The sequence below is a fragment of the Spinacia oleracea genome, chromosome 2, assembly GCF_020520425.1.
Source record: "Spinacia oleracea cultivar Varoflay chromosome 2, BTI_SOV_V1, whole genome shotgun sequence".
NCBI lineage: Eukaryota > Viridiplantae > Streptophyta > Magnoliopsida > Caryophyllales > Amaranthaceae > Spinacia > Spinacia oleracea.
The window spans coordinates 61333458-61361418 of record NC_079488.1 but is presented as its reverse complement, the minus strand read 5'-3'; the positions used below and the strand labels follow the sequence as shown (position 1 = coordinate 61361418).

The following is a 27961-nucleotide window of genomic DNA, read 5'->3' as shown; positions in this document are numbered from 1 at the left end:
CCAGCAGTCCTCCGAGTATATATCATGGGAATAGTTTGAATGGGCAACTCTCGAACTTCGAGAACGAGCACCAAAAATGTCAACGTTTTTGACAACTTTGGTTATGTTTATTCAATTTCTACTTAGCATGCATGCTTGCTTTTGGAAAGTTCAAAATCAATTTTCTATCTCACTACGGAGGTGTTCTACATTCGAGGTTTACCCATGGGCCCGAATGATTGATCATTCTCCACAACATCCTAGAAACCCAAACATTAAGCACAACAAGAAAACTCCACAAGGAAGGCCTATCAATGAAAGTAATATTTCTTTAGAAAATCATGATAATATAAATTAAATCCTCGCCCAATAGAAGCCTAAAATACTCAGAGGTATAAGCCATAACAATCTGTCCAACATCCACCTTCTATACTTGAAATCTCTATGAAATACAACTGTCTATGCAGTGTACTTTATCTAACAAAGAAATGAAAACCCTAATGACGCTTAACTACAAAACTTTTATTTTGAAACTCAATCAAAATCTTGCTATAAAGAGAACTTTTCTGGACCTAACAAAAATGTAAAAGGTACTTATTATAATTTCAGTTGGCCTTTTCCTCTAAGCACTTGCGGCATTTGCATCTGAAGCCATAATCAGCAAGTAATTTCTGCCTCTCTTCATAGGGTAAGTCCTCATCAATATATGAAATGGTTACCTGCAAAGAAACAGAAAATAAGTCGTCGTTTCTAGGTTTAGTATTCCCACCAAAACATCATCGCATAAGAAGAATCAATTTCTCCGGATTCAAACTAGGTTTCTCAAGTACCTCCTCTCCTATTTGAATGGGACGTAGAGCAATTATCGTCGCCTGGCCATCCCTATCCTGTATCTCAGCACAAAAGGGAAAACAAGTTTAATTAGCGAATAAGATATTTACAAAGCAAGTTTAAACCGTCTCTTGCATCAGAAAAAGGTTGACAACTAGGAGAAGATTAAGATATTAATAAAGTGCTTTAGGCCAGACATCTAAAACCAAATAAATGACAATTAACTCGGCTAGAAAAAGGGTATCCCTTGATACCTTCATCCCGAAAATTATCACGTTCAGTTTACATCATGAGCACCATTCACAAAAAGTTATTTTTTTTGCCAAAAAACATTTTTGCCAAAAAAACATCATAGACAATTTTACGTAAGACTACTTTAAGATAAAAAATATACTATGAAGTATATAATTTGACCCTCAATCGATCCATCACATGACACTAAATTGCTCACCAGGCCACGAATGCTAGTAATCATCGCTATTTTTCCTTTGATTTACAAAATGATAAGAAAAAAAGTATAATTCAGTTATTAATTAGCTTTACTATAAATACAAAAGTCTTATAAGGTACATATAGTAACTGTTTGCAAGTATTCTAACGATATGTTTATACATAGAGGAGAAATCTGGTGTAAACACCTCTCTATGTGAGTATACTACTTATATAAGAATGGATCTATGCCATTAGATTAGGAGGGATCTCATTATCATTATCATTATCCCATTGCCTCAAAGAGGTTCCAGCAAGAAGCGGGGTAAGGAGGGGTCGGGTATACGGAACCTTACCCCTGCAATTGCAGAGAGGTTGTTTCCAATTGACCTAAAAGCGATAACGAAACTACAACGGGAAGACCATCTTTTACTTCATGGAAAAGAAGCGAAAAGCTTTTAAGAGCCATTTTGATTTCGTTCATTACATCCCACAACCAAAAGAACAAACGAATCTTTGCCATTTCATAATGGCAAAGTTGTAAAATAAACAGATTTTTCTTAAACAAGTTAAGGCATGTTGTATGTTAGTTTAGAACATGTTGTATGTTTGTTTAGAACATGATGTATGTTTTTTAGAACACGACGTATGTTTTTCAGAACATAAAAGAAACAATACATAAACTACAACTCCTCTTCCTCCATCTTCTCTCTCTAAATTTCCCACATTCATACAATTTAAATTTGTCTTTCATATTCAAATTATTCAAAAGTCTGTTATAATACTAACATATAATCTTCTATATTTGAACTAGAATGAGCCATTTTTCATCTTAATTCAAAAAAAAAGACTTTCATTCATGTTTGTATCTCCTCCTCTTTCTCTCTATTCTTTCACCATCATTAGAGTAGTTGATTCAATCGTGTTTATGATGTGTTGTTAAGATTAGTTGAATTTAAAAAACATTGTTTAGTTTGAGCTTAAAACTTCAACAGATTCTATTTGAGAGACAAAGGGGTGTTTTTTTAGTAGAAATAAAATGGGGGAATGTAAAGAACTTTGTTAAATTTGAGCTTAAAGCTTCATTAATTCTATTTGAGGAGAGAGCATAAGTATTCTTGAGTAAAAAAACGGGTTTCCAAATTTCACATAATTGTGAATGAAAAATAAAGAAGAATCTAAATTATAACTTGATGAACAAATAATCAATAAATTTTAGAACATGAATTGTCACATTTTAGAATATAACATACGAGAGTTTAGAGCATGAATTGTCACAGCTTGGAACATGAAGTATATTTTAGAACATGAAGTTCAACCTTAATAAGTTGAACTAAAATTGATGAAGAATTTCGTTAAACTTGTTATAAATTACGTTGAATTCAAATAACTTTTATTTCGTTAAATTTGAGCTTGAAGTTTCAATAGAGCCGATATGAAAAGAGAGAATGTGCATTCTTCCTAGAGAAAGTGGATCTTCTTGATGAAAGAAAAACATAATTGAATTCATATCTATTGAATTATCCTTAAGTCGAATTTCATAAAATTTGATGAAGAATTTTGTTGAATTTGTGAAGAACTTCATTGAGCTTGAACTTGGAACTTCAATGGAGTCCAGGAGGGAAAATGGGTATATTTTAGGAGAGAGAATGAGTATGGTAGAGGAGAGAGAAACAAAGTAAAATTTGTACCTAATGAATTCAGCATATACAAGTCGACTTTCAAAAAACTGAATGAAGAGTTTAGTTAAATGTGAAAACTTGGTTGAATATTAGTTTGGAGGTTTAATGGAGTCCTTTTTAGAAGAAAGAAAAAATTAAAAGATACTCCCTCCGTCTCTAAAATATTGCCTACACTTTATTAATTTTTGGGTGTAAGAAGTGCCCATGGGTTGGTGAGATGGGTCCTTGAAGAGAGATATAGAGATAGAACAAGTGGGAAAAGTTACTAAATAATGTATGGGGCAAACAAATAGGGACATCAAAACAAAGGAATATGGGGCAATCTTTAGGGACGGAGGGAGTAACACCTAATTTGTAGTCATAGGGTATGTTCTCATATAAGGAGTGTTCTCACATACAGGGAGGTCACTACTACAAAAGTTGTGCCTTTTGGACGCTTAAAGGTCGACGCCTAGGTGTGAACGATGGGAGGGAAAAAATTCGCGTGTTTTGGGGTCGCTTATTGACGTCGAGGCTTTTGAGGACATTGTTCAGCGTCCAGAACGCACGTGTCTTGCACGTGATGTTGGCGTGAAAATTAATACGGATCACTGGAATAATATCACAAGTTCAGGCCCACGCTCAGAAATTTAGAGGAATTTGAAGAAACCGCTCGCCATTATCTCCCAACACAAGCTTCCTCTCAAACCCTAACAATTTCTATCGATTTGCAATTCTTGTGACAGATGACGCTTTATTCTCTTTTCGCCATTGTCTTCAGGTTTGCTGCACCTTCTTCGTACGTTTCTTTGGTACTTTTTTGTCAAATATTATCTTTCGATTTTGGCAGAAAACCCAATCGAAGGTCTTTAGATTTAAAGTCGTTTTTCATTGAATTTCTCTTCCTTGTGCTCGAATTTCGAAGGTAACCTCTAAACTATTGCATGTCTCGTTCTTTTCATTCCTTGCAATTCTCATTGATATTTACTTTTGTAGATACATGTAAATTCCGGGATTAATTATGTAGAAATGGGTGAATTTATGTCAATTTTGATAAATTTTGACCATTTACTTAGTTTCGAATCAAGTAAATTTTGAATGAGAGATTGGAAAAGGAGGAAAATAGGTGAATGAAGTGAGATCTTGGAGGAATTGCATTACCCTGCTATTATTATTTTATGAATGTTAAACATTGGGTTTATTGTCGATTTATTTGTTAGGGAATTTGTTTATTTATGCTTGTTCATAGTTTAAGGTTTCAGACTCCCTTGTTTTTATAATCTTATCTTCTATGTCTGGCAGTCTGGGTGGGTGTATATATATACTCACTAAGTAGACTAATTGTAGCGAGAGAGATTAGCAATGCGGAAAGGATCTTTAGAGACCAAAGTTGTGTTCATTCTTGTTTTTCTAGGAAACAAGATATAGTGTCCTAGTTTTATTTTATTTTTATTTTTTTTGACAAGAGGACTAGGAAAAAAAACGAGGGACAACAACCAAAGGAAAGAAACAAACTAAAACCGGTGGTGAATAAGATGACGACGAGCTGAAGTAGCCAGAATGTGAGCCAGGATAACTGACTGACGTGTTACCTTGCGTATAGAGAACCAAGCCAACGAGCTCATCAGATCACGCATGTCCTGCACAGCCCAACACACCGCAACCGGACCTGAGCGGGAACCCTCAAGAAGATACTGGTGTGCTAGTATATAGTGTCCTAGTTACTTAGTTAGACAATCCAATCTTGACCTTATATGTTATGATGGTATTTTTCTTTTTGAATGTTGGTTCTGGGCATACTATGCATGATGTTTATCAGTTCTGCTGAAGCTAATGTTGTCAACTATAGACTAATATAACTTAGAAGTGTATGTTTTCATGTTTTGCGATCCGAATCAGCCTCATTCGGTGCTTATTATTAGTGGTGTTAATCATCCCTAGTTCTACTTGAATTATATCTATCTCTATATAAAAAAAGCCCCAACAACACTTGCAAGGAAGTTTTGCGTAATTTTTCATGCCAATTTGACCCATATTTTTGTTTGTTTTTTATCTTTAATATAGTTTTTCGTTATTTTATTGGTATGAGACGAATGTCCATCCATACTCTACGTGTAAACATGCTTACATGCATGATCTTCTTGTAAGTTCAAACTAAATCTGATCATATTCTCCTTCTCACGCCTTTCTCTTTTCGTTTTCCATTTTATTTCTTCTTCTCCCTTCTCCAAAAAATGGGGCATTGGTATTTGATTAATAGAAATTGGAAGTTTTTCCATGTATTGCCTTAATATAAACCAATTTATAATTAAAGACTAGAATAATTTTCTGATTTGTATGCGTTATTTAGTTATTTGCATGATCGTTTTTCTTGATTCTTATTTTGTGCATGATTTTGAGTTTCTTCTTTTGAGCTAAGATTTGCTTTTGTTAATCTTACGGAGGTACGTAGTATTTCCTTTCCATGACACATTGATAAATTTGTATTATAAAATTAATCAAATTGTCTAATTAGGTTAATCAAATAATATTATATTATATTATATGGGCTTAAAATGATTTTCCAATGCATAATATCATCAATACTTTTAATTATGTATTAGTAAAACTTATAAAAGTCAATTATTTAAAATATACATTAATACAAACCCTATAATATTTTACATAATATTATTTGTGTTTATTAGTATACAATTATGGAACGTAAGATAGGAGACTTTGTGTCTTCAATAAGTTGGCTTTGGCTTCTGGTTGTTAGGCTTATCACTTCTGTGTAATTGGCATCTTGGTTGTGATAATTATCAATCAATGTTGTATCACCCTCACAACACTGGTTGGTTACTTAAAAGTCATGTCATTCTGCCGATTTCAAGTTATAGGACAAAGGCCACCTTCACAACTACATGAGCGTTGCCTAATACTCTAATCACACACCCTCACCCCTGTGTGTAAGGATTGACAAAAGGAAAATTATAACATAAAGTGGTAAGCGGTTAATTTAACAACAGTTAGAAATTTGCATACAGTATCAAATCTACTACTTGGCCCTTTTCATAACTACCTGAGTGTTGCCTAATACTCTAAATCTAGTACAAGTTTTTGATTTGGGCATTTTTACGTTTTCTTTGCCCCTTTTCATAATTTTTGCCACTGGTTTTTCTTGATACAATTTCTTCATTTTTGTTGATTGACAATTCTGATATGTTCAATTGCATATCTGATCAAGAAGCGCTGCATGACTAGGTCTCAAGCTCTTGAATATGTGAGAAGCAAAAGACTGCAGCCATCCCCTAATTCCGGCTTTAAAAAGCAGCTCCAGAAGTATGAATAATCCCTAGGAGGTGTGTAGTTCTTACTGAATTTTATGTTTCCTTAAATAACTATTATCTCTGTTGTATTTGTCTTTCCTTTGAAATTTATTCTCTTGTATTCTTCTTTGGACTTTCTTTGTTTCCTTTTGGACCATCTATTTTGCTTCGTTTATCAGTTTCAAAGACAAGGATCCAGTAATGTTGGTTATATAACTACACAGTAACAGAATTTAGTGCAATTTTGAGACAATACCATAACATTCCTGCTCATGAAAACTTTGCGGTCAAATGTAGGGGAAGTATTTTAGGCTATGAGAAATGTCGGTGTAAAAGTAGTTGTTGTCTCAAACTTTGATACTCGATTAAGACCTCTGTTGAGGGCGCTAAATTGTGAACATTGGTATGATGTTATGGTTGTCTCAGCTGAAATCACTGGCTATTAGTTAGCCAGACAGATTTTGGGTTATTGGGTTTGAACTAGATTTCTCTGTGTAATTTTATGAACAGGTTGCTGCTGAGAAGCCAAACCAACTATATTTCTGAAGGCGTGTGATCTTCTGGGTGTAAAGCCAGTGATGATGTTCATGTTGATGATGGTCATAGAAATGATTATGGGCCACTAGGGATACAGGCTTCATGTATGTAATTTTAAAGTTTTTAATCGTTTCTAAATTGAACAAGTGATGTTTGTTAGTTCTGACTTCGACTGATTTAACCTATCTATTCTTTCCTAGGTTTTTTAGCATGTGACATGGATGATATCCGGCAGCTCCAGATTTGCAAATAGAGAGAGTGCTAGATGTTGAATGTAATATGTGGAACTTATGTGCCTTTTAATTGTTTTATTAATTTTATTAGACAATAATGGTCAATATGTCAATATTGAACCAAATGTTGTAAGTTATGTAGCACGTTCTCGTGAATTGTAACATGCACCATATAAATATATAATTAATTTGTCACTTTTTAAAGCTTACTTTGTCTAATTTTAGCACCGACTAGTATCTTCTTATTTTAAATAGTTTGTCTAGTATGATATCTATAAATCCGAATAAGGGAAAAAAAAGCGTGGTTAAAAGTCTAAACCTTTTTCTATGTCAAAAAGTGATTCCAACAGCAAAATGGGCACTAAATTATTACCATACGGAAGGCTGGCGCAAAAAAGCGTCGAAAATGTCAACAACTAAAGCTGTCTTAAATTTACAAAAGGCGAATTTTGAACATGGCGGGTGAGATAGATGACTCTCGACGCATTAAAAGATCTCTGGACGCGAAAAAGCGTCAAGAACCTCGACGCCAGAGAAACAGATTGGACGAAGGAAAGCGTCGAGGAAGAGGACGACAAAAAGCGTCTTGACATTTTCTCGACTCTAGTTTTGACGGCGCTTTCCAAAAGCGTCGAGAAGAAATTTCTCGACGCTTTTATTCGTCGAAAATTGGCTGAATAAGCGTCTTTAACCAGCGCGATTTGTAGTAGTGGGTGTTCTCACAAGCGCCTTCTATATACTTGTGTAAGATATTCAGACAAATTTTCCTTTCTTTTATTCCATTCAGAGGCAACAACAAAATGAAATTAGACAAAAACACTTCTCTGAAACCACTGGAAAAAAATAAAAAATAGAAGAAAAAGAAAAATAATAATAAGAATGAGCTCATAACTAGAGTCAAAAAAAAAAAAAAAAAAAAAAAAGAATGAGCTCATAACTAGATAAAATTCATATCCAGAAAATGTGGGAAAGGAATTCGAAAGAGTGCAATCTCTGCAGTAACTAAGAAGACAACCTCAAGCAACACAAAAAAGAGCAAGTTAGAATACATACATTATCTCTCTTGAACGCCTTTGCATTTGGACAGCAGGAATGGTTCATACAGCTCTGCAGAGGAAAGAAAGCAGTTCCTACATGAAAGAAACAAACAAGTTGAGCTTTTTATATATTTATAGGAAGATAAATGAGATGCAAAAGGTCAACAATTCGTAATTCTTTTCACATGATTTTAAAATAATAAGACCTTTTCACCAAAATTAATAACAGAAGCAGATGTATAGTCAAGACACACAATTAACAAGTCCAATGTTTTAACCAATGTACAAATTATCTACAGAAGCCACCAAAGTATTTCTTTACTCAAACCTCAGTCTCTGAAATGCACATAGCCTACCTTCACAACAAATCGAATAACCATCATCGAGTGCGTCCAGTATTGGCCGAGTGACAGCTTCAGCTGCCTTCTGTTTAAATCAAAACAAGAGGCAGTAATGGCGATGTGTAGAAACAAGTACTTTTTGAAGTCTGAAGCAAGCATCTAACCTTTGGGGATCCTGGAAGATCATCTACATAAAGGAAATAATCTTCAACTGGAGAGGCCACGACCAAATCACTATGAAATATAGAAGTTAAATCAATTGTTATCCAACTAATGGCTTCTCTTCTTCTTTTTTTGTTGTTGTGTGTGTGGGTGGGGGGGGGGGGGGACACATAAACAGACTTACAGATTATTTAACTCAAACATGCCAACGATGTGACCATAAATCTCCAGGGAAAATACTTAAGATTGTCAAGGGTGAAAATTAGTCAGAAGCTATAACCCAAAACGAAGAGTCCGAAAAATAGAGCAAGGATACAAGGTGCGCACTCTTCATCAAATATGGCTTCCTTCAAGAGCTGCAGTGACTGGCAAGCACAGTACAACATTAGGGTTGTCTACTACATATATAAAGAAAAGGCATACTAGCAAATTAATATAAAGCACAAATACATGAGGAAACTTGCAAAAATCAGTAATAACAGGACTATATTAATGTTGGCAGCCAGGCACGGGTGATGCTAATCTGAACAAAAGACAACAAGTTGCTTAGAAAAGCAATAAAATACTGAAGAACTTAGACCATGTTCAGCTGAAATCTTAGTTTCCCAATTTCGTAAAACGTTTGGACATAAAATATAGGGTGATCCTCAAATGTTCTACTTTTTCTCAGATTCTCATGTAATTTAATCAACTCATACACCACTAACTTTTATTGATATCCCAACTTCAAGTGGAATATCTTAGCCATTGCTTTGAAAAGAAAAAAAGGTTGGCCTAGATAGCGGATAACCTAGCTCTGAAGTTTGGAGCACATAAAATAAGCTTAACAGAGAAAATGATACAAGCTTCATTTAATCCGATCCATTTTATGATGTCCCAAAACTTAATTTCACAAAAAAATTGCAAAAGTTCTAGACTTCCCAAGCTACCCTTCTATGAACTTAGACCTTATTCTAGTAATCTTAACATAATCAAGGACATATTCATAACATACAAAATCTCAATTTAGTATCTACTCAAATGAAAAATTCCAACTTTGTATTATTAGAAAATCCTACAAGGAAAATATATCAACTTTGAAGTTGGAATCCCTCTCTCAACATCAATTAATTAATATATTATATACACATATACAGGGTTGAAATCTAATGAGAAGAATAAGATGAGCTTTCAACCGTGGGATCTGTTTAATTCAATGACTCATGTCACACGTGTGTCATTAATGGAACAATGGTAATTATGTGAAAGTTTTAAAGAGAATGACATCAGAACGCCCACTCGGGTCAAAACAGACGTAAATTTCCTGTTCTCCATTAATCTCTTCTTCCCCAATTTCCTTTCCTCCATTACTCTCCTTTATAGTTTCATCATATCATTTTATAGTTTATGAATTCAATCAAAAGTATTTATGGGTTGTTTAGCCGGAAGATGAAACATGTTCAAATGAGCAAAAATACTTTGGGGCTTCATTTCTCTATCTCTTTCTCTCTACTCAGTACACCTTCCTTCATTTTAATCCTCTCCTCAATTTTTCAATTCAACATTGCTGGAGAACATTGTTGGTACTTGGGGCCTCTGGGGACCGAGCTTACCGAGTCGCAATTGGCATGTTACTTTCGCTGGTTATATGACAAAACAGTGGGATTGGAGGTTTCCTTTGTAATGAGTACCGCTTTCATTTTTGGTGGTTAATCTCCTGGTTTTTGTTGTCCAGATTGTGTTTTGTTAGGATAATTAAGAGTTTTGGGGTAAGGATTAGCAGTTGATAGCAAGTAGCAAGTATTAGGCTTATTCATGATTGGGAAAGATACACAATTAATACAAAGTCAGAGCACTTCTTTTTACAAAAGTAATGGAAAGTGATTATGCTAATTTATGCAATGCTTAAACCACGCTTTATTTTCACAAATGGAATCCTCTGATTGTTGGTTGGAAAAGTATTTATTAGAAAAGTTGTTCAAATAGGCCACACACATAATAGGTAAGCCTGTTCTAAAAGTTTTAAATAAACAAAAAAACAATTCAAATGAGAATTAAGAAAATTAAATGGGCATTTTTAAATGATCAAATTGTATAAATGAGAAAATCCAATCTAATCTTGATCATCTATGTGAATGCTCCACATTTCTTTCTCAGGATCTTTTCATTTTCATATCATTTTCATAATATATATATATATATATATATATATATATATATATATATATATATATATATATATAGTTCCTGTGAGAACTCCTCCTATCGTGAGAACCTCCTTTGTGCATATTTTTTGAACTATAAGTGCATGTTATTTGAACTGTATGTGCATACATTTTATCCTAAATGTGCACCAATGTTTCCGTGGTAAAAAAAAATTAAAAAAACGTACATTCTAGTCCAGTGTATATTTTTTGAATTATATGTGCATATTATTTGAATTATATGTGCATATTATTTGAACTATATGTGCATAAATTTTATCCTAAATGTGCACCAATGTTAAAAAAATTAAAAAATGCACATTCTAATCCAAAAATGAAAAATATGGTCATAATACGTGATTAAAAAATTTACGGAGTATACGAAGTATGGATTTAAAACAAAATCCTGGACATTTCATATTGTGGAAATGTGCACATTTGACTATTTGACCCATACTGCCAGTGTTTGCTCATCTTCACCCACGCACTAAACCAAATCTTACGAAGAACGCTAACACTTCAAATCCCCCAAATTCAATCTTCTCTAAATTAAATTAATCAATGGAAGATGCAAAATCAACTTATGAAGACGGCCAATTCCTCGACGCTTCTGATGAATTCCCCTTCTATGATTACTCATACCTCGTGGTGGTGCACTCTCTGTTGAAGCTGCTGCTGCTTTCACACTCACGAATATGGAGGTGATAGAGTGCGGGGAAGGAGAGAGAAATGGCGATCGAAGGAGGTGGTGCAACAGCGAGGAGGAAGCTGGTGGTGAAGCGGCAAGAAGAGGGGCAAGAGGAGAGGCGAGAGGAGCGGCGAGAGGAGGGGCGGGAACTTTCTCTCTCATCCTCAAGCAGTCAACCATGGCAAAACTCTCCTCATCCTTTTCTCTCTCCTCCGTCCCTATCCTGAGTACTCCAACCCCACCTATACTCCACTAATAATACTAATAAAACTCAGTAAAGCCTTACCCCATCATCAAACCAAGGAGGAAATTACCCAAATTCGTCAAATCCTACAATTATTCATCATCGAATTCCAAGCAATTTTATTTGCCCAGGATGTTGCCGCTGCAACCCACACGCCACCATCATCATCCTCCACCGCAATCAAACAACTTTCAAAATAAAAAAACAATATAACAATTTTCAGCAATTACGTTTACCCAAATTAGTTTTATCAAATAAATCACTCCCACCAATCCCAAATTTGAAGTACTTAAATTAAACTCCACCATTGATTTACATCTTACCAGCCATGGAGGAGAGAGAAAGTACCCACTGAAATGAAAGATGGAGAAGAGATAAAGTGGTCGATTGCTCAATCCCATTTTCCACAATTTGCTTATTTTCACAAATTTGATCACTTAATTAAGTTGACTAGTACTTTGTAAATAACGACACACTGACCAACAACAGTTGAGAAAATCTTAGTTTTGTTGAATCTAAATCAACATTCTTATTTATGTTTCTCTCATCATTATCATTATCATTACCCCATTGCCTTAAAGAGGCTCCCGCAAGAAGCGGGGTAAGGGGGGGTCCGACGTACGCAACCTTACCCCTGCAATTGCAGAGAGGTTGTTTTCAATTGACCCAAAAGCGATAACGGGACTACCACGGGACAATTAAACCCAGCATCAAACAAAAAATAAGCTCTGTGGAAGTATTTTGTTGGGGAATGAATTGATATTTCGAACAACTATCAAGAAAAATAACATGAAAAGCTTGGGCAGATTTGCTCATTTACTGAAAATGAGCAAATGTTTTTGCTCATTTACTGAAAATGAGCAATTTTTTTTGCTCATTTACTGAAAATAAGCAATTTTTTTTTGCTTATTTACTGAAATGAGCAAATTACTTTTGCTCATCTATTGAAAATGAGCAAATTTAGTTTTGCTTATTTAAATGAAATGAGCAAACTGTTTTTAATCTCTTCTTCTGTATTCTTCCTCTCCCTTTTCTAATGATAAACACCATGAACAAATGAGAAGTGAAGTTTCACCTATTCAATATCAACCCAATTCAGAATAACAATAGTTCCGTAGCTCAGTTAAAACAACATCGCTAATTAAAAAAAAAACCAAATATATGGGCTATGTAACTATGTTGGAGATATTTAGTGGGTGTAGCCAAAAAAAAAAAATCTTGCTTAATTTATTTATTACAGAGGAGGTAAAAATGGAGGAGTGAGAAAGAGGGAGGTGATGTTTATTTTAATGAAGGAGAGAGAAAAGTGGGGGTGGGGTTTTATGTGGCTGGGCCGCTGGGTTCAAAAGTAAGGCACGTGAACCATTTCAGTTGGACAACTGTTTTGTTTCTCTTTAAAGTTCCGCATATTTATCACAGTTCCATTAATGACATTGACACGCGTTTGATATGAATCGTCTGATTAAACAGATCTAACGCTTGAAAACTCTTCTCATTCTTCTCATTATAAGGATCTTCTCATTAGAGGGCGACCCTATATAGATTTATATATATATATATATGACCAGGTTCCAATAAGAACCAATTTTGTCCCTTAAAAGTAAAGGAAAAAGACATTAAAGTAAATCGACTCAAAAGTAATTTATCAGATATGCAATTTCTTATACTGATATTTTAAACTTTGGACTAAAATACATTAATAACCATAAAGCATCATCATTGACATCTAATATTTCAATCTCTATTATTAAAATATCGTTTTGGTTAAGTTAACATTAATTTAATGTTAAAAATAAGGAAAATTTGTAGGAAGGAACTTTGATAAGGTCGACTTTGTGAGAAATGACATTTTATTAGAAAAGTGGCAAATTGGGACCTTAAAGAACATTTTTGTTGTTGAATGGGACCTTTGGTCGGAAAATGGACCCATCATGTACCAGTTACGTGTCCATGAAAAACTTTGATTTTGTTTTTTTTAGAAAGGACCTTTAATAAAAACAAAGTGGTAAATTGGGACCTTAAATCACGTTTTAGTTGTTGACTATTACCTTTAGCTGGATGTGGATTGGGCTCTATTAAGTGGTTTTGTCGGTAAGATTGAAGAAAGAATGATTATAAAATGATTACACGTGAACTTCCTTTTCTCCTCTCTTGCATCATATTATTTTGACAAAACTTCCACGTGAATTATAATGAACCCCTAATTTCTCTACAGTTCATTGATTCATGAACTTCAGAAAAACCAGTTACTCCCAAGCACATAGTCACATACTCTATCAAATTAGCACGGGGTAAGACTAGATATTTTGGTTCCATGCTCCTCATTACATCTGTATATGGCCATTTCTAAAATATACTCATGATCTATCTACTACTGAACACAAAGTAGTTCAAATATGAAGATTTTGACAGGAAATATCTCCAATAAAGAGAAGATATGTAGAGGAAATATCTCCACTTAAGAGAAGATATGTAGAGTACAGCAGTAAGTACTCAACAAAATCTTATTCCCTCCAGCTCACTTAAAACCAAGCACAACATCATTTTGTTGAGATATACACTATGGGGTATTGATGTCCTAAAAGAACTTATATAAGGTATAAGGAGTAACTCCATCCTTTAAACCCTCCTTTCTTTCTTATATGCTAAGACTTGCAGATTTTCTAACTAGTAAATGGAGAGGAAGATCTAAATATGTAAAGCGGATTTCGATAATTTTATAATCATTCTTTCTTCAATCTTACTTACTGGCAAACCACTAAATAGAGCTCAATCCACATCCCACGAAAGGTAAAAGTCAACAATTAAAATTTGATTTATTAAGGTCCCAATTTGCCACTTTGTTTTTATTATTAAAGGTCCTTTCTCACAAAGGTGACCACATAAAAGGTCATTTCTAACAAATTCCAATAAAAGAGGGTTAGGAAAATGAGGGGGGAAATATTTATAAAAAATGCTCAAAGTTTTTCAAGGTCACGTGACCAGCACATGATGGGTCAATGATGGTCGAACGCCAAAATTGTGGTCAATGCCCATTTTCCGACCAAAGGTCCCAGTCAACAACAAAAAAGTTTATTAAGGTCTCATTTTACCACTTTACTTATAAAAGGTCCTTTCTCACAAAGTCAGCCTTAAGAAAAGGTCATTTCTAACAAATTTTCCTACAAATAAACAAAAACCTAGTAAAAGTAAATGAAATTGGTCAAAAAGTAAATGTCATTTCTTTTAAAGTAAAGAAACTAGAACGACTTTGAAAAGTTGCATAATTACGAAAATGACATTAATGACACCGGAATCATATGGATCATTAAGTCCTGGGGTATTTCTTGCTCAGGTATTTGTGTTTTGTGAAATTCTAGGAATGAATCAGTTAACCAGTTGTTCTTTGAATGCTCTTATTCAGCTTAAGTGTGGAAGAAAGTGCTACAGGTTTTGTGCATTTCTAAAGTCAGTGCTAACTTGATATAGCAACAAAGAAGATAACTCATGCTTTTCTGAAGATTTGGCTTTGTATGAATCATGTTGTATTTAGGTATGAGGTATGGCTTTAGAATGACTAAAACCCATACACCTTGTGTTTGGTTTGAAATATTATGATTTTTAAACCCATACCTCAAGCCCATGGTATGGGGTTTAGATACCTTGGGGGGGAGGTGGGTTTGGCCAATACCATCCCTCTAGGTATTAAATAAAAGTAGGGGGATGGACGGAAATATAGAGGGAAGCACAGCTGCACTATTATTTTTTGTCGGCATTATTACTCTTCCCAACAGAGGTTTGATTTCTTCTCTCCCCCCTTTTACCAATAATTCGTTTCTTCTAGCTTGATTGTGATTGCATTTTTTTTTCCTTTTTTTTTTAAGGAGTGATTTCATGTTGCTAGTGAGGCATGTCCAGGTAGACCTCAAACCATGCCATCCAAGATCAAGCTTTAACTCTCTAGCAGAAAATATTCACCACGGTTTTCAGAGGGTATCTCACCTCGTTCTTCAAGAGCAAGATACTTAACCCGATTTGGAAGCAAGAAATGGATCCTTGCTATTTCAATGCAAGGAACATTATGCAGAGTTTGCGCTCGTATTTATATTCTAATAGCAAAATGTGTATACTTAGCTAAAACGCCTAAAAATGAGATGTACCATTTAACACAAATAATAATGGCTTTGCTTTCAAAATTTATTTTAGTACAAGAAGGATCACCTCAAACGCCAGCTCTTTCAACTGCAATCTAAACACAGCTTCATTGCAATTTTCAACATCTTCAGGCAATGCAATACAATCCCACCACCTAAATGTATAGCAAGAACAATGTTAGTCATTTAAGAAATTCCAGAATAATTAACATTCTAATCACTATTCACTAGAGAAATTTACATCATCTTTTTTTTTTTTTTTGGAAAATTTGGTATTTACTACATTAAAAATACACCACTTTATATTAATTACCTTATGATTTTATTGTTATTTAAAACCTTAAAGTATGTTTTTGTTTTGGAATCACTAACACTTTACGGTTTCTCATTTTAAAATTAAAATATCTCTTCTGTTTCTTAATCTTTTTAAGTGATTTAAAGCTCATTACTCTCATTTCTTCTCATTTTCTGTAAGGATTTCATAGAAAACAGTATTTCAAACAACTCGTATACTTCACAAATATTTTAAAAGTTCACAAATATGTTATAATTTGTTTGATATTTTACAAATTCCAAAAGCACGGTCTCACACGTAAAAGAGGAGAATGGACTTTGAATGACTTAAAACGATTAGGAAACGAATTAGACATCTTAATTTTAAAATGAGAAACTCGTAAAGTGGTAGTCATACCAAGACAAAAATATACTTTAAGATGTAAATAACAATAAATTTTTCACAAGGTAATTAATACTAAAGTGGTGTATATTTAAGGTAGTAAATACCAAAAATCCTTTTTTTTTTTGAGGAAAATATTTATATCATCTTTATCCAAAATAAATACTAATATCTTTTATGCATGCAGTTGCCAAAAATTTGTTACCTTGAATTAGGAAATACGAAAAAGGAAAAACAAAAGATAACTTTATTTATATTCAAGTTTGCTGCTGCCATTTGAGTCTGGAAAGAACTAATGTAGCAATGGATATTACAGTTTACCATAACACAAAAAAAGAGAATTACAGGTTTTACTTTTAATAATAAATAAATATTCATACTATCTCTGTTTTTTATCTACTCACTTTCCGTTTATGGTTGTTTTTTTTGTTCTACTTGACTTGAAAATTTTGACATATTCCCTTTACCATCTTACCCTACAATATTACACCTTTCCACTCACTTACTCACTTTTTCCATTCACCCACTTCTTCTTACACCACCCACTCTTTTGTACTACTCTCCTATTTTATCTTACTTTATCTTACACATACTCACATTTTCCACAATTTCTTAAACCATGTATCTACAGTAAGTGAGCTGAACAAAAAAAACGGAGGTAGTCTATGACATAAGTTGGCCATGTAGACTGGATTTAAGTTCCTGCACAGTATTGCTTTTGACCAATAATCATAGCTTGTGCAGGATTGTCACCAGTTGGATTAGACAAACAGTACAAAATCCAGATCCATAAATCACTTAAAGTATAAGCATCGTCAAGTAGAGAAACCACATGTATATGACATTCTTTGAGCAATACTTGATGTTTCTTCAAAGTGTTCACAAATAGCCTCACAATTCAAGCACATGTGATTTTTGGTCCTTGACTGTTTTATGATGTGTAGATGACACCACCTCGGTCTTTCTAATATCTCTTAAGTACGTACAACAACAACAACAACAACAACAACAACAACAAAGCCTTAGTCCCAAAATGAGATCTCTTAAGTACATATTAAAACAAAATGACATTCTCATACAGTAGAAACCTGGCGCTGCCCCATGAGTATTTTAAGGACAACATTGGATTACTTACTCATATATCCTTCCATCCTAAAAGATCGGCCACATCTGATTGCAGATCAAATTTTGGATTTTTAGTTGAATACCATTACTATCCTTTCAAAGTTATTTTTAATCACCACTATATCAACGTAGTCTATTTTTCAAACTTCCAGTATTAGTTTAGAGTATCAAGGATAATATGGGAAAGATAAAAGTTCTACTTATGATTGTAGGATGGCCAATTAGTTTTGGACAGCCTAAACCAAAAATATGGCAATCGTAGAATTAATTTTATTATTTTATAAAAGGTTTTCTTGTAAGCTGATAGTGGATTAGTGGTACACATATTTGAAAACTAAAATATTTTTTTATTTTAAATTATGAGTAACTGAAAACTCATTGGTGTCTTCCTATTTTCAAGAAAATTATCTTCTTAAATAAGTACCATGTGAGGGCATGTGAGACATCAGATGTCAACATGGGGATTGAGATAACGGGGATTTCAAGGAAGTCAAGGGAGGCCTAGCCGCCTAGGATGGACTTGGATGGAGGGAGTTTAAATGACTTTAAGCATGAGATAGATTTTTGGTTCAGGCACGCTATCCTTTTGGGAATAAGGCTTTAATTTTGTTGTTGTATAAGTGACCAAGTGAGTTGATACTGTTCAAGGACTTCTAGCTTACATAATCATAGTCAGTTAGAACTCGGAATTTCAACTTCCAACATAGTCCTCAAACCTTCAAACATTTCCCTCAGATTTAGATATGAAACACAATCAACATTTTATTACAGATCTGACATGGCACCTAAATAATTAAGGGGACGTTAGGCAATGCTGTTGTTTTGTGATTTTCTGATTTTTAAATCAAAAAATAAACAAAACGCTCTTCGGACATTTCGTTGAAAGAAACAACTTCTTGGTCTTTTTACAGATCCACAACGGAAATTACGAAACAACTAATAGTGGTTTTCGAGTTTTGGTTTTTGGAATAATCGCTCAGACGCTCACAATCTCACGGTCTTTTCTTTTCTTTTTATCTAGTCTTTCTCCTCTATATAATACCTGAGTCATTCCTCCTGAAACCATCGGCAGTAAAGTGGTGGTGGTTTATCGGTGAGTCAAGATTCAACCCTAAAAGGCAGAGAAAGTGGAGATCCATCCCTGTTATTTACGCCGAGGCGGAGCGAAGACAATTGAAAATCTCTACAATTACATTATAAATTAATCTCTTTTTTCCTTCTTTTTTTATTTCTTTGATGGAACACCCAAAATCTTCACTGTGGATGGCGTCGTCTTGCCGACTTACCGCTACTAACCTTCTACCGGATTCTCCTTTTTATTCTCTTTCTGTTATTTTTCCCTTTTCTTGAATTTAGGTTTGATGGGTTGAAATGGGCAGATGAGATACCCAAGCTTCTAAATTAAAAAAATATATATATTAGATTGATTCCAAAAAAAAAGCTTTATTATCATCAATGGCAACGAAGTGTAATAAAGCTGATCAAATTTTAAAAAAGTATCAGTAGTATAATTTTTTTAAAGAGTAGTAAACACTGGGATATTTTGTTTCCCCTTTGTACAGTCAGTTTTGTTTTTAATGGAATATCGGTTTGAAAAAAGTATAAACCAAAACAAAAATCAGTTTTTAGTTTTTCTAAAAACCCAAAACTGAAAAACGGAAATGATGCCGAACATGCCCTAACTTATGAACAAAAAATCTAGAAACCAGCTTAAGATGGAATAAACAAGACAACTTCCACTTGTGTTTTTCAGTACCTTTTCTTGTACCCCAAAGAGACTGGCTTCCATGCTTCAAGAAGTAATGATAAATTAACAGTTGCATCTCTTGGTGCTATACTGCCTACTTCTTTGAGATGGGCTTCCTTCAAACTCTTGTATCTCAGACTGGTCATAGCAATGACCTAAAATCCAGAAGCAGAAAGAAAAAAGATGACACAAAAAAATGCAAGCAGATCGGCTTATGCAGGTAAGAGTACCAAAAAATTAAATTTTAAAATTTAAAAAAAAAAAAAAAAAAAAAACAATACCATCTCTAATGCTATTATCTATACTTCACATGAAAATATTATATACGTGAGAACCAAAAAACTTCATCTTAATATAGTTTATTTTTGGCTAATCAATCACGCTCCATTTTTACTAATCATTATATCTCCTTTTGAAGACCCTTAATTTTGTCTCTCCCACCAATGTGGCACTAACGCGCACCCCTTGAGAGAGGTTCGTGATGGAAACTTTAGCACCGTCATTCACCCTTCCAAACACCCACCATCAAACTTTAACCTCGAGCACCTACCAAAAACCACCACTTCTTCTACACGGAAACCTACGGTATCACCACCGCATTCCATTTTCACAGCCGAACACTTCAGGATAATTCAATACTACCGCCAACAATGACAAGATTGTACTTAAGGTTTCTACCACGAAACAACCCAAGTCAGTGCACTTAAAACACAATCAGGCCATCAACACCACAATAAACTCATAACTAATAAAAAATCGTATACCAGAAAAGATCCTCAACTTACCTTATCCAAGCTTTCAACTGTTTACCATAGCTATCAATCTGAAAAGAAAACTGTGGATAACCTCCATTGTTAATGTTTAAAGTAAAGGAACAACCAAACTTGTGAACTTGGGGAATGATTCTATAGGGCCGAAAGTTGCTGACAATGTTCAAGTCAACTAAATTCAACCATCGTATGATAAAACCTCACCATGTAATTCATAAAGTGATTGTAAAAAAAAAGGTGTAATAGGGAGAAGGGATTAATTGTTGTATGGCGTGGTGGTTGCAAATTTGGGAGAAGATGATACTCGAGCTGAAAGGAAGTGTTGACCTAGTGACTGAGGCAAGGGAACCTGTCACACCTGCGACTGGAGTTGGAAATGGGCAGAACTAGTGATGTGGTGATTAGGGTTTCACTAAGTTAGGTTACCAAACACTATAAAAAATATAAAACTCTTTCCCTTCTAAAACCATTCAATATACAAAATTAAAGAATAGTTTTCTTTCTTTATTAGTTTATTCCTTTTCCTTTCCATGAACCAAAAAGATTTAAAATATTTTTATAGGTAAAAGTTGAAAGAACAAAGTGCAAAAGGAGGACAAGGTTCCTTCATAAAAAAATTATAAAAAAAATACTCCACAACAACAAATTAGCTCAATTTCTTTGAATTTCTCCTAAATATTAATTTGGTAAAGCCATTACCACCTTAGCCTCACAAAGACGATAACGTGACTTTATCCACAACATATCACACGTCACAACCTTGTCAGGGAAAAATATTGAGTTTTAGATATTTAACTCTAAGAAAGAGAAGTGTGTAAGTAACTGGGGACGGCTTTAAAAAGAAAGAGTGTCAAGTGTGTAAAACTAAAGTGAAAGATAGAGCAGTCTGCTACTCCCTCCGTCCCTTAATACTCGCACCGCTTTCCTTTTCGGGCCGTCCCTTAATACTTGCACCGCTTCTATAAATGGGTATTTTTTACCAATATTATATTATTTCTCACACTAATCTACTAACCCACTTTCTAAAAAAAATCATTTAAAACTTCACACCCCCACTACCCCTTACACATTTCCCACTAACTATATTAAAAAATACCCTTTTATCAACTACCACCCATTAAATTAATAAGTCAATTCAAGTGTCTTAAACTCCGCACCGGTCAAACCGGTGCGAGTATTAAGGGAAGGAGGGAGTACAAATCATGCAAAAATAAAGGTTTGGCATCACCTAATTCATTTTGACGTTAACATTGTCTTAGATCTACCTTCAGGTATACTCCCACCCTCCTATAGTCCTCCTATAGTCCTGTAGTCGATAACATTCGATGAATCTTATCGTGCAAACTTCTACCTTCTTACATCAAATAACCACTTCAGAAGTTAAGGAGAACAAGCAACTAGTAAGGTAATTTTACCTTTAAATCAATCCAAAACATCTGTGACAAGTACCTACTCCTCAAATCTTCCAAGCCAAGGTTACAAGGGATAGGGTTCGACTCCAAACGTGGTACAAAAACGGAAACGCGGAACGCTACCCTTAGTGAATCTGGTGCAATGGGTACAAAATGATTAGATAAATATTTTTTTAATTTTTAAGATTTTACCAACTGAATTTGGAAAATAAGTATCCGATTATTTTCTTTTATTTTTCAATAAAAAAAAATAACATAATACTCCCTCCGTCCCGAAATACTCACCCCGCTTTCACCAGGGTTGTAGGCAATGTAATTGACTTAGTATTTAATTAGGTGGTAGTTGATAGTGGGATACAACAACAACAAAGCCATCCATTGACATTCCCACCACCACTTTACCTAAATCGTGAACAAAAGAAACACCATCTCCAAGTTAAAAAGTCAAATCCGAGGATTTCTCCTCAATGGAAGACCAAAGAGATTAAACATGGGAGAGAGATAAGATGCACACTCATTTCTTAAGAACAAGATACTTCAGATACCATGCAAATTATAAAAGAGAACCCCAATGTACTAAAAAGTAAGGTGGGACTGTGGGAGAAAGTATAATGCTAACACCTTAACAACAGCAATGGTAGTTGCACTCACCAACAAGGCAACAATATTAGATGTAGGGGAACATGGGGTAAAAAAGAAATCTTACCTTGGCCGCAAGAATAAAGATGTCATTTGTATCTGACGTGACAAAGAAAATGGAGGATAAGTAGGGAAGACAAGAAGGCCAGGAGGCGAAGAATCAAAAACAAATTAAGTAGGAGTCTTACCATTTGCATGTTCTACAAACTTGGATAGTGCCCTCCGGCATGATGGCTTTGACTTCTCACTGCTACAAAGTAAGGAATGACAGGTTTCCCAGTCAATATCTGCACAAGATTTGCTGTAGGCTGACAAGAATTAGACATCAAGTGGTACATATGAACAGCTACGAGATGAAGTTATATATAAAACAACAAATAATTTGGCTTGGAACAGAATTATATACACTGGAAAACTGGTTATCGGCCATATAAGGACCGTTGAATTCTTCTTTAGTGTGACTAAGTCATTGGTGTCATAGTGTATTGTCAAAATAAAATGTACAACTATATGTTTGAGAGTTTTAATACTAAAACTTCTGCCACAAAATGGCTCTCCACATTTTTTGTCGGCAAGAGCCCCTTTGTTGCAATGAACAAATTTTTAAAATCACAGAAACTGTAAATATATTACTATGTGCACGGCTGCTATCTAATAGAATTATTTAATCACATAGAATAACTAATAGAGGGGTAACATAGATAGGCTGATAGGCATAGGATAAAAACAAACTTCTCATATTATTATTTATTAGTACCAACATACCATCAACCTACATACAATACCAACAGCTTAAACTACTACAAACATTAGAAGATACCCATTAATCCATTGTTACAGTCAAAACCAATGCTTTTATAGCATTCTTATCAGCACAAAGCCACAAAGCAACATCCTCTAAAGTTGAAAGCCTATCAATTAACTCCTAAACGTTCCCATCACCCTTCTTTGAAAATACCCATTAATCCATAATTACAGTCCATACACTGTTACACATCTACATTTTCTCTTATTTTTTATAAACAAGAATATGATATTATTCTCATCAAGTGTCATGTTGAACACAAGGAACAACTTCTACAATATCAAACTAGCAATATATTGACCATGAGATACTTTACTTTAGGACCACCCAGTTTACTTGGAGCAGTGAGATGCATACATCAAACCCTCCTAAACCATACTTGGATCCTACTAGGGATTTGATTTTTACAATTAATATAAATGTTTTCTAGTTGGCATAAAGACTGGATTTCTAATAGATGAGTACTCCGTATAAGTTAGCTTCATAATAAAAACAAGATCAAGAAGATCTTATTTTTCCATGAAAAGATTTTGTCTATCACCTGCAGTAAAACTCTTCTCCACATCCTCCAGGGCAGGGACATGGCGATGGCAAGGAAAACTTTTCAGAGTAAGGTAATAAAAGTTGACCACCCATTAGTGACTCAATAAATTCCTGAGAAAGTGCAATTCCGCCCTTTGAGACTGAAGCAGAACATTCTCCAAGATTAGCATCTTCTATTGCACAAGAGTTATCTTCCTCATCAGATGAGTCACTAGGGCAGTGATTGCTCGAGGAAGCACCGAGTCCTTTGAAATAGAGCTTTCTCCCTATTTGAAGTTCAATTGATCCTATGAAACGGAAACAAGAGCCACATACAAAGCAATCCATCTGCAACAACAAGAATAAGCACCAGTGAAGCATGAAGGAAATACATCAGATTTAAAAAACTGGTGCTTATCAAAACTAATAAACTAAAAGAATCAAATTCATCAGTCACATCGATGAGACCTTGTTTGTAGAGTGTTGTGAACCCACTAGAATTTGGTCTTTTAGCACAAGTTCTCCGTCTTTGAATTCAGCATCAGCATATACTCCTGTAGTAAAGCATGAAGGAAAGACATCAAATTTATATAAGAAACAAATACTTCCCCCGTCCCTTTTTGATTGCCCCGTAGACAAAATTCACTTTATTGAGGATTAGGTGTAAAACGTGCACATGGGTTGATAAAGTGGGCGCATTAGGAGAGAGATAGAGAAAGAACAAGTAGGGAAATTTAACATTTATGGTATGGAAAAATCTCAAAGGGAAACCATAAAGAGGAATATGGCCAATCAAAAAGGAACGGAGGGAGTATCTAACAGTAATGCAAGAAAAATGGATACTTACCACCGGTATAAGGAAATGTAGAACGGCATTTCATAGATAGGAGGGAAAATAAAGATAAAATTTAAAAATAAATAAATAACCTCGAGACCAAATAACAGAACATATACATTGCTCACCTTAGTCACCCAGCTAGCAACATGTCCAGACATGAAATTGTGAATTACGAGTTCTTTTTTTTCTTTATTAATATTTTACATCTGCAGTATGCGTGATGATTATTCAAAGGGTAACTCATTTGAAGAACCAATCATCTTGTTATGGGATCTGTTGAGCTTCAATTTGGGTTGATCATAAGCCTAGCTTGGAATGAATAAATGGGCTCAAACGAACACTTTGAAGACCGGTAAGCCACACGCCACACCACTACGGAAATAATGGACCTTCGCTTCCCATTTGGTATGGGCCACGCGACAACTTAGGTTGTCGAAGTGGGCTTGGTCGCTGTTCACTTTGCTTCGTTGTTTTACTTTCTATTAGCAAATAAACCCATGAGTTTATCATAGCCCATAAGGCTTTTGGTTTACATGGCATGTGTAATTTGGGCTAAGGGGTTTTTCCTTATTTTACATTTAGTATATGTTTAGTTTAAGGACCTAATTGGATTACTAAGTTGTTTAGGTGTTATTTTAAACTTTCCTAGTTTATGTCGGATTTAGAATGCTTAGGCAGAAAGTTGTTTTCCTTTTCTAAGTTGGAATTGTTTCCTGATCCTTGTTGAAACAATCCATATTCCCATGCTTATAAATACTACACGCTGAACTTCACTAAGGGTTATAGTTGATTGAATTAAATTGATGCTTTGCGTTACTTTGTAATTATTAAGCATAAATCATTAGTCTAAAAACAAGAGGGGTATAAGGATTGGTGTTTTGAAGATCGAGATAAAGAGTTAAGACACAATTCGTGAGTTTAAGAGTGAATTTACAAGTGAACTATACCGGAGAGGGGTCTAAGGATTGGTATTTTGAAGATCTAGGATCAAGAGTTAAAGACTCACTTCGTGAGTTCAAGAGTGAATTTACAATTGAACTACTTAAGTATAACGGTTAAATTTACATTAAAACTTAAAGAAATCATCAAAGAACTATATTTTTCTTAAACATTCGTGGATTTGGGAAAATTTAACCAAAGTTAGGGTTTGGATCCACATCAATGCAAAAGGGTAAAGACCATCACATATAGATGGTCCTTTAAGAAAATGAATTGACGACCAGATTAACTGGCGTTAATAAACGGTGGTAATGGGAATGAATTTATAGTGTAAAAATGTAAGAAAACTCATACACCTATGTCAATGGGAAAGCTAATTCACCTAAAGAATTCTCATTTTCATCATCAATCTTCATTAGCTTCCATTATCATTTTGGGAGTATTAGGTGGTGAACATTTATGAAGAAAAACTCAAGTTCTGGGATGAACTACATCATGGACTTTATGATATAAATATTCTTCTCAAATTACACTTAACTACATTCTCATTAACGTCATTTATTAGCAGTCTTGATTTCAAGCCACCTCATGGCCCATAGAATAAGTAGCTTTTGGAGAAAGTAATATAAATAAAAGTTACTATCTTAAGATTATCCAGAGAAAGGGAAATTCCTTTTGTATGGTCGTCTGTACCACTACCCACCCACGACTAGATAGGTATCTCAAATTTGATTCAAAGATAAAAGCTAACTACAAGGGGTAGAAGTTCTATAAGAAAGATGCCTGTTTGGGGAATATAATGGCAATGAATCACGGATAATTAGCCTACATATTCTTACCACCAAAGCCATTGAAGGAAAATTAGCTTTTAAATGCTTTTATTTGATTCCCTATCCTCGATAAGGAATTGACCTTACACTAGATAATCCTAGAGGACAAGACCTTTTAGCTCCTGATCTAGTAAAGCTATTAACTTCTATTAATAGTAATTTTTTTCCCGGATGCTACTTATTTTACGGGATGAGGACTAGAAATTTACTACTTTAAAATGTGACTTCTTTTATATATTTGTCATGTAGTGATTTTAGGCACTATTGCGTGTAATGTAAAAAAGCCATTCCGTACTAAGTGGAATAACTTTTGACATTTCCACATGCAGGGATAATTTTTTAAGCTAATAAGTTGTTAAGGTTTGGCAAGGGAAATAGGTCTCCTCGCTTTATGTTGCAATCAATGCAAAGGTAGCCACAAGAACCTACTTGACTACAACACTAGCGGCCTGTTTGATAGCCGGTATTAAATGGTGGGAATGGGAATAAATTTAAGTGTTATTTGACAAGAAAAGAACATGATGATATCCATGGTAATGAAATTTTGTCTCAAACTTGTGTTTTTCTTCATAAATTTGCATTCCCACCTAATACCACTCCTCAAATGGTAATGGATGGTAATGGAAACTTATAAAGAAAAAGATATTATTTTGAGTGAACTAGCTAATTCCATGGGAATGCAAGTTGATTTTCTTTACAAATTTACATACAAATTCATTCCCATGGACACCATTTATGGTCGGCTACCAAACGGACCGTAAAACTGTAAATAAAGTTGCAGATTCCAATAGTAGTTGTACGAAGTGTCAATAAGGTTTTAATACTTAAACATACATACATTTATGAATTCGGTGTGTGAGTGTCTTGTGTGTAAATATACAAATGAAGTTGTCAAAACTAACCATAACAAACCCAAAGTGAACGAAACCCGAATTAAAAAATATGGACACAGAGCCAGCATGACACTAGTCCGACATGACTTCACTTGTCAAAACTCCACCTCTACATGTTTGAATTGAAACGACAACATATTAAATCCCCAAGAAGCGTACTAGATTACTCCGTATTAGCTAAGGTGATCAACAAAAACAATTTTATGAAAACAATCAAGCTTTGAAATATGACAACTCAATGCACCATCAAGAATTAGTGTAACCGAGTTACCACCCAGAAATTCACAGATCACAAGTACGCTCATTAACTATTAAAACCACTAACAAGCAAATAAAAAGAAAGTTGAATTTACCCTTTCCAAGTTCGCCGTCGAGTTTAACTTTGACTCCATGACATGGCCTTTCTGCTATAAGATTATCAAAATATTCCTAAAACCCAAACAAAATTTGTCAAATATTAGCTCTCCCTGTTTGTCAAAGTAAATCAATAATAATTATTCCGATAAAATCCCAAAAAAAAAAAGAGAGAGAAGCGGAGATTATTGCTACCTGGGTTTCGTGAGAAGGAGGTGACTGGAGAAGAGCAGAAATTTCAGGAGCGAACTGTAAATCAATGGGACAAATGCACGCCATGAATCCCTAACGGAAGTGACGTCGGAGTAGAGTGATGGTGAACGCAGGGCAGAGGAGAGTAGACGTCAGCGATGGGTTGTGGAACTATTGGAGCTGAAAGGAGGCGGGTTTTGATGAAGCCTCGGACCTGCCTCAATTTCCGCTAAATTTCACTCTTTCGTTTAAGGCAAACTATTATTCCGTATGTATTTAGAGCATGAGCATTGGTGAGTCCTAATTAGAGTTGTCAAAATAGGTTATTGGGCCGGGTTTGGGTTGGGTCATCTCGTGTCTCGGGTTATGATCAGGTCGGGTCGTATCGGATCAATATTCCATTAGGGTTAACTTTGGGTTCGGTCTGGTCGATTTCAAGTCGGGTCATGTCGG

General features: G+C 34.6%; 1 protein-coding gene across 1 annotated transcript; it reads right to left on the bottom strand.

Moving 5' to 3' along the window:
- Positions 1-290: 290 nt before the first annotated feature.
- LOC110787132 (histone-lysine N-methyltransferase ATXR2) lies at positions 291-27766 on the bottom strand. The gene is made up of 15 exons (XM_021991704.2): positions 27512-27766; positions 27316-27391; positions 23931-24016; positions 23482-23810; positions 22324-22436; positions 22203-22234; positions 19324-19469; positions 15834-15921; positions 8835-8883; positions 8703-8757; positions 8521-8590; positions 8372-8441; positions 8032-8108; positions 810-866; positions 291-698 (listed from the first exon to the last, which is right to left on the bottom strand). The coding sequence occupies exons 1-15, from the start codon at positions 27593-27595 to the stop codon at positions 585-587; spliced, it is 1446 nt and encodes a 481-aa protein (XP_021847396.1). The 5' UTR covers positions 27596-27766; the 3' UTR covers positions 291-584.
- Positions 27767-27961: the final 195 nt, after the last annotated feature.